This window comes from Pan paniscus, chromosome 9 (assembly GCF_029289425.2).
Source record: "Pan paniscus chromosome 9, NHGRI_mPanPan1-v2.0_pri, whole genome shotgun sequence".
Taxonomy (NCBI): domain Eukaryota; kingdom Metazoa; phylum Chordata; class Mammalia; order Primates; family Hominidae; genus Pan; species Pan paniscus.
This window is the reverse complement of record NC_073258.2, coordinates 103,583,084-103,596,032: the sequence shown is the minus strand read 5'-3', so window position 1 is coordinate 103,596,032 and position 12,949 is coordinate 103,583,084. Positions and strand designations below refer to the sequence as shown.

Below are 12,949 nucleotides of genomic sequence, written 5' to 3'. Positions count from 1 at the left end.
TAAGGCTGGGTGTGGTGGCTCACGCCTATAATCCCAACACTCTGGGAGGCCGAGGTGAGAGAACTACTTGAGGCCAGGAGTTTGAGACTAGCCTGGCCAACATAGTGAGACCTCATCTCTACAAAAAATCTTAAAAATCAGTGGGACATGGTGGTGCACATCTGTAGTTCTACATACTTGGGAGTCTGAGGCAGGAGGATTGCTTAAGCCCAGGAGTTTGAGGTCCCTACACTCCAGCCTAAGCGACAGAGGGAGACCTTGTCTCTAAATAAATAAATTAGTTAATTGAATGTCCAGTCAGTTGATATATCCAAATTCTTCCCATGGTAATTGTAAAAACTTTAGTCTTAGGAGAGTAAAAGTCATGGACATAAGACTTCTTATAAACAACTCAGCCTAATGAGAAGTAGAACCTTTATTTAAGTGTCATTTAAGTATCTATTTCTTCATTGATCTATTCATTTATTAACTCAAGTAACAATCATTTGCAGACACCTACTATGTTGAGGTAGTATAAACTACAAATTCAACAAGTTTAATAAGACAAATAAGAGAGATTGAGTGACAGCTTGAAGGGGACGATTCTTTCAGGCCTGTGGGACCGGGTGGTGGCATGGAGACATTATTGTGGACTTGAGGGAGTTAATGTGACAGTCCTCGTGTCTCCAGACACTTTCTCTCTGTTAGGGAAGCAAGATTTCTATCCCAGAGTATGTATGTGTCATGTCTGGACTGCAGTGGCACAGAGCTGTGTTCAATGAGTGACTACCACTCTGCTGTGTGCCCTGGGACTTGGGGTTAATTGATCAATCATTTCTACCCGGAAGGTAACTATGAGGACTGACGGAACCAGTGTGTACCAAGTGTCTGTTAAGTGTCTGGTCAATGGTTATCCATAAAGCTACTGCATGGCCATATGTAGGAAGAATACAGACGGTGGGGCAAATTTTTCCCACGTGTAACTCTCATAACAAAATAGCACTAAATACTTAATGTTTCTGGCTAAAGACCATTTCAAGACTTGTAGGACAAAAAATAGAAAAAATATCTGACACTCAAATGGAGTTACAAAATTAAAAAGGCTGAATTCCCCAGCATAAAAAAATATGAAGCAAGATTGAAATTTCAAGACTAAGTTTAATATGGAAAAATACAAATATGTTTGAGGCCTTTCACAGAGCAGCCAGCATGAAGCAACCAAGAAAACCATGGAAATAATTTGCCTGCCTGGAAATAGTCCGGAGTCAGCTGACACAGCCACACGAGAGCCCTCTTATGCTTGTCATAAGGGGTAAAGGAATAATTTCAGAAAATTACATTTAAAAGAGAATTATGGGGGAAGAAGATGCTCCCAGAGGAAACAAATAGTATGGATGTGAAGAGCAAATACAACTTTAACATGTTTTGAACTTCTTGGAAACTATGCTAAGTTTAGGCATTGCTAGGATTTGATATGATTTAATCCCCAGCTTTCTGTTCTAAATTTTTGTTTTCTTTTTTACTCTCAAATAAATCATATGCTAGCACCAGCTGCAAAGTTACATATGTTGTATTAGACGATCTTCCATGAATACCTAACCGGAAATTCCAAGATTCAGGGCCATGTGAATCTAGGCTGGCTGCTTAACCAAAACTTAATTTAATTTTTTTTTGTTTATTTTAGGAAAAAAAAATTAACGAAAAGATGTTTCAAGCAACCGGTTTCCAATCCACGTCAGCAACTATGACATTTAATGAAACACTGTGAGCATTTAGCATGAGAGCTCTGGACTCAGATGCAGGGAGCTTTGCTAGAGAAGGGAGGAAAAAGCAGGCATGATGTGGCGGGTTGTGGGGGACTCCAAGGCTCTATTTCCAACTTCCACCAGAGAACTTCTGTTTTCACCTGGTTTTCAAATTTGCTTTCCAAAAGGGATTTTGTTTAAGTAAAGGATACAGAGGTTTATAAAAGTTTGAAAACTTCTACATTGCAGGATGTGCAGGCTCTTGCCAGATGGGACAGTGTATGAGACTCTTCCAGGGTGACGTCTTAGGCAATTTCCTGTCCAATCACAGATGGTCACATGCTGCTTTCCTGAGTTAACCTATTAACTCACCCTTGTTTCCCAGGCCTCAGTGGAGCTAGGCTTGTCACGTCTTCACAGTGACTAGATTCCCTCACAGTCGAGTATATCTGCCACTCCTTGACTTTTAAAACATAGTCTATGTTCACCCTCTAATATGAAGAGCCCCTTTCACTATTTTCTTTGTCTGTGCTGGAGTCACTTCAGTGGCAAGTGTTCTTTGGTCTCTGCCCCACCCTCCCTCTGATGCCTCTGAGAAGAGGATTTCATTTTCGTGAGAATGTCTTCCCATTCTTCTTACCCTCTTGAACTCACATGTTATGCCACTTAGATGAGGAAGTTGTAGTTAAATAATTAGAAAGGATATGACTTATCTCAGATCAGTCCAAGATATACTGAAGTATTGTTTATGAGTAAGATATCAGTCTTGACGCTGTAAGGAAACAGGAATCCATAAGGTGAGGAAAGTCTTGAAAAGCAAACCTGATACAGTGGGAAAGGTGGGAGACACCATAAGGTGCTGAAGTGATAAAACAGGCCAGTGTTTCTCCACTGTATGTTTTCAATAAATGCTTCCAAGGAAGGAGAGTGGGGCATGAGTAGGGGAGCTACAGAGATAAACCAACTTTTCTTACCAGGAATGCTACAGATAGCACTGGTGACACCAGTCACCAGTACCCAAGACAATTTAATGTGGAACATAAGTACAGGAATACACATCTTTCATTACAGAGCCATGTATTTATTTTAATGGGCAGGAGATGCTAAATAAGATCTTTTGAATGGAGGAATGCATAAATATATGAATGAATGCATACATGAAAGAATAAATAAATGCTGCCTAGCACCAAGGAGCAAAGATAGACTCATATCAAGGGAAACAAGTATGATTAAAAATAAGACCCCAGAGTCATGCTCGGTCTCTTTCCAGCCTTTTCATCATCTGGTACATTCAGACAAGTTTCAGGGAAGGATCCTATTTGTCCCATGATAATGATGGGCAAGGGGTGGGGAGTTATCTCATACTCCACCTGTGGATGAGGGGTCTTCTCAGGTAAGGCTCTTAAATCCTAGGCCTGAGTAAATTTTTTCAAATTTTATTTTAGACAGGGTCTCTCTCTCTTGCCTAGGCTGGAGTGCAGCGGCACAATCACAGCTCGATGCAGCCTCAACCTCCCAGGCCCAAGTGATCCTCCCACCTCAGCCTCTTCAGTGACTAGGACTACAGGTGCATGCCTCCATGCTTGGCTAACTTTAAAAAATGTTTGTTTGTTTGTTTGTTTTTTACAGAGATGGGGTTTCACCATGTTGCCCAGGCTGATCTTGAACTCCTGGGCTCAAGTGATTCTCCTGCCTCGGCCTCCTGAAATTCTGGGATTATAGGCTTGAGCCACCATGCCTGGCTCTGAGTAAAGATTAAGGGAAGCCATGGTGCTATCGCAATAGGGTACCAGGCAGCTTAACAAAGGCAGAAGGGAACCTCAGAGAACCCGAAGAGCCACCATAAAGTGAGTGCCGGAGGAGCTGAACTTCAGTCAGTACAGGTGCTGAACAGCCATAAGGTGCACAGTGTTAGTAATTCCACCCTCTGCCCTGGGAGCAAGGTGTGTGGAGAAACCTGTAGCACTTTATGACCATCAGAATCAGTCTTTTTCAAAAAGACCATGGAGTACTCTTTGACCTGTGTATATAACAAGAGCCTTTCTCAAATAGGAAAGAAATGAATTGGAGAAAACCACTGTTTACTTGGCAGAGTGTGTCTCCTTCACACACATCTTGTTTGAAGTTAATCATGACATTGCAACACCAAGTGATTCCAAATAATCTGCTAGGAGTCACCATTTCTAATGATTGCCTAGTCTATTCATAGCTAATCAAGAGGATGTTATAAAACATGAGTCAGACAGCCTCTGGCTTTCTGGAAGGGCAAGGACTCTATATATACAGAGGGAGCTTCCTAGCTGGGATATTGGAGCAGCAAGAAGCTGGGAAGGCACCACTTACCTTGCACTGAGAAAGAAGACAAAGGCCAGTATGCACAGCTTTCCTCCACTGCTGCTGCTGCTGTTCTGGGGTGTGGTGTCTCACAGCTTCCCAGCGACTCTAGAAACACAAGAGCAAGATGTGGACTTAGTCCAGGTAAATACTGCATTGCATGTGACAATAATGCAAATTTTTAGTTTGTATTTTTCTGCAGTAATGTAATAGAGTTTTTTAAGGATAGGTTTCCTAGAAAGAGATTTTTTTTTTTGCTAGAAACAGCACCCTCCACCCAAATGTATCTAGCCATGCATAGGCTCTCTTTTTCCAGTTGGAGGTGGGAGTGAACTAAAGGAACAGCATCCAAACCTGTCTCCACAAATTGTAGACTTGTAACAGTATGCAAATCTTGCTCTACAAAAATTGCTCTACTATGAAGTTCTTACTTCACAATAACTAATAGTAGGGACATTTCTACTCTGAAATTTCATTTCTCACCAAAAATAAGGATAAAAGCAACTGCGAAATCTAAACACAAGGTTTAAAAGCAGTTCTCTGTTTTGGCTAAAACTTAATGCCATCAATTTTTAGAATAATGAGAAAGATTTCCCATGCAGTGTTTTGAAAATTTTCTTTTGTCAGAAATACCTGGAAAAATACTACAACCTGAAGAATGATGGGAGGCAAGTTGAAAAGCGGAGAAATAGTGGCCCAGTGGTTGAAAAATTGAAGCAAATGCAGGAATTCTTTGGGCTGAAAGTGACTGGGAAACCAGATGCTGAAACCCTGAAGGTGATGAAGCAGCCCAGATGTGGAGTGCCTGATGTGGCTCAGTTTGTCCTCACTGAGGGGAACCCTCGCTGGGAGCAAACACATCTGACCTACAGGTAGGCAGACTGAGGGCCAGAGTGAGAGAGCTATTTCCCATGACAGTGGTAAGAAGTCACGTCCAATGTGTCTCTATTTTGTTTCATTCTAAGGATTGAAAATTACACGCCAGATTTGCCAAGAGCAGATGTGGACCATGCCATTGCGAAAGCCTTCCAACTCTGGAGTAATGTCACACCTCTGACATTCACCAAGGTCTCTGAGGGTCAAGCAGACATCATGATATCTTTTGTCAGGGGAGGTAAGCTCTCCTTATAGCACCTTAACCTCACCTTGCCCCTAGATCTCGTAGCTTTGCAACTGGAATTGATTGTTTAAAATGAATGTTGATTTTATGGGCTCGAAGAGGGAAACTGCATCACAGTTGATGGAAGTCTGTTGGCCTCTTAACAAAGCTAATGCTTGCCCTTCTGGCTTAGCTTACATAAGAACCGCAAGGAATCTTTGTTGAATTGTTTCTTTCAGATCATCGGGACAACTCTCCTTTTGATGGACCTGGAGGAAATCTTGCTCATGCTTTTCAACCAGGCCCAGGTATTGGAGGGGATGCTCATTTTGATGAAGATGAAAGGTGGACCAACAATTTCAGAGGTAAGCCAATCAAATTTGCCTCTCTCAATTCTCCCACCCCTTCATGTTTCATTGTAATATTGGTTGATTTAGTTGAAAGAATGCATTCGTAGAAGTATATATTTTTCTATTACCACTCAGAAAATTAGTGATACACTTAGAAAAGTGAAAGAGTGGTCTTTTCTGCTAGCTAACAACATCTTAGCAGTGACAACTAGGCCACTCTAAAATTTTTATTAAGAAAATTGTTGAAAACTTTGATGTTTTAATTGTGGGCATCAACATTGAAACTTTTTCATTAGAAGAAAACAGTGAAATTTAACAGTGGTCATAAACTTATGTGGAAATTAAAGAAAAGGAAGGCTTTTTGTGTTTTCCAAAATTTCCAGCAGTCAACATTTATCAGTTTTGTAAATAAGAAAAATATTAAATATTAGGCTGGGCGCAGTGGCTCATGCCTGTAATCCCAGCACTTTGGGAGGCCAAGGCAGGCAGATCACAAGGTCAGGAGTTCGAGACCCACCTGACCAATATGGTGAAACCCCGTCTCTTCTAAAAATATAAAAATTAGACAGGCATGGTGGCACACGTCTGTAATCTCAGCTACTCAGGAGGCTGAGGCAGGAGAACCGCCTGAACCCAGGAGGCAGAGGTTGCAGTGAGCCAAGATCATGCCACTGCCCTCCAGCCTGGGTGACAGAGTGAGACTCCGTCTCAAGAAAGAAAAAAAGAAAAAGAAAAATATTAAATGTTAATAGAATATTTTGCTTCTGTGTGAAATAATACATGTCATTTAATCATTGATAATATGGATTAATCTGTGGTGCGCTTTCAGTCAGCTGAGTTTGTCTTTTAATTGTATGAGTGTAATCATAGAGTTTAGGTTTCAACATGTCTCTTCGTTATTAATAAATGCATGCCTTCTGCCTTCAGAAAAAATATATACATGCATATATTTCAAAAGTCACTGATAAAATAGTAACATGAGTCCTTATAGTTGTAAATTATTTATTAGTTAAATGCCTCAAAACTGAATACCTTTCAAATAATTACAAATTGATTTATTGGCCTTTTTAGAGTACAACTTATATCGTGTTGCGGCTCATGAACTCGGCCATTCTCTTGGACTCTCCCATTCTACTGATATCGGGGCTTTGATGTACCCTAGCTACACCTTCAGTGGTGATGTTCAGCTAGCTCAGGATGACATTGATGGCATCCAAGCTATATATGGTGAGTATGGAGAGAAACATTACAGACAAGGGCCTGGTGGTCTTTATATGTATTTCAAATAAAACAGCCATTAGCGATATCCTTGAAGAAGCTGTCTTCATTGTTTATGTAGTTTTCTAATACTAGGCAAAACTAACTCCAGATATTTTATTTTCCTTAGGACGTTCCCAAAATCCTGTCCAGCCCATCGGCCCACAAACCCCAAAAGTGTGTGACAGTAAGCTAACCTTTGATGCCATAACTACGATTCGGGGAGAAGTGATGTTCTTTAAAGACAGGTAAGATGTCAGTTCTTCTTTGTGATCTGCATTTGTAATAATAACAACATTCACCACTATGATTAACTATTATGCTTCACATGTTACTTATTTCATGCTGATTTACATCTATAATCATATGGTAGCGATCGCATGCATTTGTACAACATAATGTACTTGTAACAACTTTGTTTTTCTACATATATTAGGTCAACTGATTCTCAGAAAATATAGTTGATTTAGAAAATCAGTATGTATGATCTTTTTTTACAGATTAGCAAAGTAAGTCAGAGAGAAGGAAAGAGATCTTTCGGGGGCATAGAGCTCATTGGTAGCAGAGCAGTTATTGGTCTTCTGTTCCCTATTTCAGATCTCTTTTCATTATGCCACTCTTTATGGTGATAAGTATCATTGGACTTTCTTAGGAGAAAGTGGTCCTTTCCATAGCAACATCTCACTGATGAGGGTTGCATAGCCATCCTTTAATTATCTCCCCTGCCATCCTGGAAAAATGGCCCTCCCAAAGCCTATTATCTTGAAGGGTCTCTGTTGCCCCCTGGAGGCCCAGAGAAGAAGAGAAGAGAGGGCACCAATGCTGGGAAAGTCCCCAAGAACTGATGAACTCCCTCCTGGGACAGATAGGGGCAGCCACAATGTGGTGCTTCCCTCTTCAAAGAAGAATCCTAGAACTCCCTCTGCAGCATGTGGACTCAAAAAGTTGGGGTCATCTCACATGCAAGGAGGAGGCCTGCTCTCTGTACTATAGTGATTCCTAAAGGATCAGGCAAAATAATAACACACTCTTTTGGTGTGTTATTGCACACTGCATTTGGTGAATGATGCAGTCCACAGAAAGACCAACACATAGAAATTCAGGGTGGCCTGAAAGGCTCATTCTCTGCAGCCTCTCAAGTGCTGTGGCACCGTTTTACTACTCTGTAGTCGCATCTCTCCTAGAATTCAGGGCACTGGCTCATAATTCTTTCTGCCCTCTCTTTACTTTTTAAGTGTAAAAGATAAGGCTGAGGGTAAACTATACAGGGTGTGGTTCAATGCTGGGACAAGTTAAGAAAACACATGGTTTTAAAGGAAACCTCTCAGTACAGCAGGACACACCTATCAAACCAAATATTACTAGATGGAACAGGACCAATTTGAGGATTTGCCAGAATTGAAAGGACACAGAGATCATTTAAATGTCGCCATGTCGAGGAGACATGAAAGGCTAGAGATAGAGATAGTAACTGATTTGCCTAAGGCATCACAGCCAGGCAGAGGCAGGACTGGACCTAGAAGTCAGGTTTCCGACAGCCAAGGCCATAGGCTTCCCTGTGGCCTGGAATCTGGAGCTCTTCTGTGTCAGCCCACATAACAGTCTATGCTGTGCTGTTACCCTAGTCCCTATAAGCTCTATAATCCACTTTGTGTAAATACTACTAACCAAGGGACAACAAAGGGAGTGGCTGCCAGAGCGGAGTTTAAAAATCAACCTTAGCCTCTTACCAGCTGGGTGGCCTTAGACACCTCCCTTAGTCTCCCCGACCTCAATTTCTCATCCTCAAATACTCTCTTGTAGTGTCCTTGTGATAAGGTCTCATGTAAGGAATGGGCCTGGTGTGTTGTAAGTAACCGCTAAATAATATGATATTAGAGTCATGGTCCAGCTGGTAATGTGCACAGCCGATCCCTAATGGCTCACCAAAGCTGACTGTTAAATTTTGAAGAATTTTGCAAGCTAGCTGTGAACCATAGCCATTATTAAAAATTAAATTATAGGCCAGGTGCAGTGGCTCACACTTGTAATCGCAGCACTTTGGGAGGCTGAGGCGGGGGAATCATTTGAGATCAGGAGTTCAAGACCAGCCTGGCCAATATGGTGAAACCCTGTCTCTACTAAAAGTACAAAAATTAGCTGGGCGTGTTGGCCTGTACCTGTAATCCCAGCTACTCAGGAGGCTGAGGCAGGAGAATCCTTGAATCTGGGAGGCAGAGGTTGCACTGAGCCAAGATTGTGCCACTACACTCCAGCCTGGGTGACAGAGTGAGACTCTGTCTCAAAAAAGTAAATAAATAAAAAAGAGATAAAACTTAAATTATATAAACAAAATTAAATTACATTAAAATAAAAGGTAATAAAAATAATCAAAAATCATCAGTTTGTCGTAATTTTTACTGCATTTTTCTACTTATTTATGTTCTTAAAGTTACTTATGCCGATTTTATTTGTATGCTATACAATGGTGCTCCACTGAGACTCTTGAAATTCATCATAATGGGAGTATTTCAAGCTAGTGAAATCAGCAAATGCTATAAACCAACCCTTCTTTGGAGAGCTGAATGTTATACATTTACCAGCACACCACTAGTGCCAGCAACAAGAAGGAGCTGGAGCTGGATATCTGCCAGAGATTACCAGAAATTAGATGGAAACTTTTCTTGCTTTTTTTCTAATCAGATTCTACATGCGCACAAATCCCTTCTACCCGGAAGTTGAGCTCAATTTCATTTCTGTTTTCTGGCCACAACTGCCAAATGGGCTTGAAGCTGCTTACGAATTTGCCGACAGAGATGAAGTCCGGTTTTTCAAAGGTAATCTTTCTAATTATTTTTCACTGCTTTAATAAATCAATTTTTCATTCCCTTTGGGGCTGAGATATAAGGTTACTAGCTACATTCTCTCCAGGGACTTTTGAAAATCTCAGTCTCACCAACCAAATCAATGAAAGTCCATCAACTAAACAGTGCGTAGCTCATTTTGGAGTCATTTTAAACAAAAGGCAAATGACTGGAGATAGAATGTTCTGGCCTTTTTAATGAATCTAGATTTACAAAAATATTTTTTGCACAAACTATGTATTTAAAACCCCCTCCATATTCCTGGGAATACTCAAAGTAAAACTCGAGACTTGGGCCAATCCTACAGAGGATGGAACAGAAAGATTTTGTTTGTATGATTTCCTAGACTCTATTTCAATACAAACTACCCTCTTGAGAATGGGGGAGGCTCAAGTAGGCAGCTAAGATAGGGGATGCCACAGCCATGATAGGGGATGCCTCAACCTTGCTATAAGAGTGTGGTCCTCAGACCAGCATCATTGGCATCACTTGACAGTCTGTTACAAATTCAGAATCTCAGGTCCCACTTCAGATCTTCTTTAATAGAATCTGAATTTTAACAAGTTTCCTGGGCAATTCATATGCACATATGCACATCAAATTATGAGAAGTTCTGAATACTGTGAATTGAATGGGAGAAACTTCTTCGATTCTGTCAGAATGAAATACAATCCAATGATCAGCTCCTGGACTTTGAAGACACTATGCCACGCACCAGTATTTTTGCAAACATGTGTTTAACGTAGTACAATGAGTAAGACATTTGACTCAGCCATACACTCAAGGCAAAGAATTAAATGCAGGTCAGATGGGCCAAACGCTTTGAAACAGGATTTCTAGCCTTTAAATTATGAAATTAAATGGATGTTAGAGACAGAAAGTTTCAAATTCCTTTTTCATGAGGGGTAAATAGCACGTGTGTACAGTAAGAGAAATCTTGGCTTTAGTATATGAGACCAGCTTTATGTGATGAGGGGCTTACTGAGTATAAACACGGAATCTGGACACAGCATTAATTCAAGTATTTGGAACTATCTTCTAGTCAAATGCAGTGATTTGAATCCAGGATTGCAAACCCTTACAGGTTATGAGTCACTACAGCACTTCACCCTTTATGATACAAATGGTTTGAACTTCCACAGTCCATGAGCAAACCTGGAGAACCGAAGTTTATATCACCAAGGTGGCATAACTAACTCTTTAGTCATTTGAACATCTGACTGTGGAAAGAAGCCCCCAACCCCATAAACAAGTCATTCTCAAAGCTTGCTGCAGATTAGAATCAACTAAGAAGCTTCCAAAGATAGACACATTTAATTGGTCTGGGATAGGGTCCTGGCATCAGTATTTTCAAAAATCTCCCTAGATGATTCTAATCTGCAGCTAGGGTACTGCACTAGCATGTGAAACTAAGAACTTAGCTGAAAATTCACTTACTGCCTATTGAAGTCTTAGGCAAGTGTTTTCATCACTCTTTCTTGATTGGCAGGGAATAAGTACTGGGCTGTTCAGGGACAGAATGTGCTACACGGATACCCCAAGGACATCTACAGCTCCTTTGGCTTCCCTAGAACTGTGAAGCATATCGATGCTGCTCTTTCTGAGGAAAACACTGGAAAAACCTACTTCTTTGTTGCTAACAAATACTGGAGGTAAGTTTAAGTGCAGAGAATGTTAGGGCCTCAGTTCTTTCTACATAAAAAGTTCTAGAATAGCCCATTTCAAAGTGAGTCTCAAACTGCCTTGGCCAGCATCCTTTCCTTCAGATGGCTGGTGCCAATCTATCATCTATTTAGTCTATTGACCAATAATCATCACACAATGCCTGCACTGGGAATCCAGAGAATGTAGGGGGATGAATTTTAAAAGGATGTAGAATTGAGGACATTCATCTTAACAGAGCTACTTCGGCCAAAAGTTACTTATCTTCCATAGTGTGTTACCTCGATAGGACATAGCATAGAACCTACTGGAGAATTCGATGTTGGATTTCAGAGGGGCCTTAAAGGCCTTTTAGTTCACCCGACATTCCACCTTATCCCATCCACTCCCCATTTCACAAATGATCTATAAAATGAAATATTCTGGTTAAATTCCTCATTGTGTATTTTCTGTAATGATTTTGAGAGTGCACATGTTTAGCAAAAGGTCTGACACTCTTAACTGTTTTCTGACCAGGTATGATGAATATAAACGATCTATGGATCCAGGTTATCCCAAAATGATAGCACATGACTTTCCTGGAATTGGCCACAAAGTTGATGCAGTTTTCATGAAAGATGGTAAGTGAATATACATGTATTTCCTCCATTTCATTGCCATAGCAATAACATCATTATTGTTAGTTGGAGCAGCAAATGCCAAAAATATCTGTGCTCACAGATGAATTGGTTTCTCAAGAATTCAAGTTAAACCTAGAAACTACTTGTATAATGTAGTAAGTCTCTTTTGTTTTGTTTCTAGGATTTTTCTATTTCTTTCATGGAACAAGACAATACAAATTTGATCCTAAAACGAAGAGAATTTTGACTCTCCAGAAAGCTAATAGCTGGTTCAACTGCAGGAAAAATTGAACATTACTAATTTGAATGGAAAACACATGGTGTGAGTCCAAAGAAGGTGTTTTCCTGAAGAACTGTCTATTTTCTCAGTCATTTTTAACCTCTAGAGTCACTGATACACAGAATATAATCTTATTTATACCTCATTTTGCATATTTTTTTACTATTTAGAATGTAGCCCTTTTTGTACTGATATAATTTAGTTCCACAAATGGTGGGTACGAAAAGTCAAGTTTGTGGCTTATGGATTCATATAGGCCAGAGTTGCAAAGATCTTTTCCAGAGTATGCAACTCTGACGTTGATCCCAGAGAGCAGCTTCAGTGACAAACATATCCTTTCAAGACAGAAAGAGACAGGAGACATGAGTCTTTGCCGGAGGAAAAGCAGCTCAAGAACACATGTGCAGTCACTGGTGTCACCCTGGATAGGCAAGGGATAACTCTTCTAACACAAAATAAGTGTTTTATGTTTGGAATAAAGTCAACCTTGTTTCTACTGTTTTATACACTTTCTGTATTTATTATTGTTACTTTCTGATGACAACGCCACACTTACAGAGACTGCTTTTCAAATTTGAAATGGGAAGTAGACAATATAAAAAATATTCATGTGGGAAATGAGGATATATAAAAAACTCAAATATTCTCTGTTCACATGGAATTTATACCATATAAACTGGGGTGGGGGAGGGGAATCCATTTCCCTTGCCCCATTTATGGATTCCAAAAGTGGTTTTAGGTAAAATCAGTGACATCATGGTAGAGCGTTCTAGGTGTATG

General features: G+C 40.3%; 1 protein-coding gene across 1 annotated transcript; it reads left to right on the top strand.

The window, feature by feature from the left end:
• Positions 1–3,897: 3,897 nt before the first annotated feature.
• MMP1 (matrix metallopeptidase 1) lies at positions 3,898–12,673 on the top strand. The gene is made up of 10 exons (XM_003828375.6): positions 3,898–4,202; positions 4,686–4,930; positions 5,024–5,172; positions 5,397–5,522; positions 6,579–6,734; positions 6,895–7,012; positions 9,447–9,580; positions 11,097–11,259; positions 11,786–11,889; positions 12,071–12,673. Exons 1-10 carry the CDS (start codon positions 4,098–4,100, stop codon positions 12,178–12,180), a joined length of 1,410 nt encoding a protein of 469 aa, XP_003828423.4. The 5' UTR covers positions 3,898–4,097; the 3' UTR covers positions 12,181–12,673.
• The last annotated feature ends 276 nt before the right edge of the window (positions 12,674–12,949 follow it).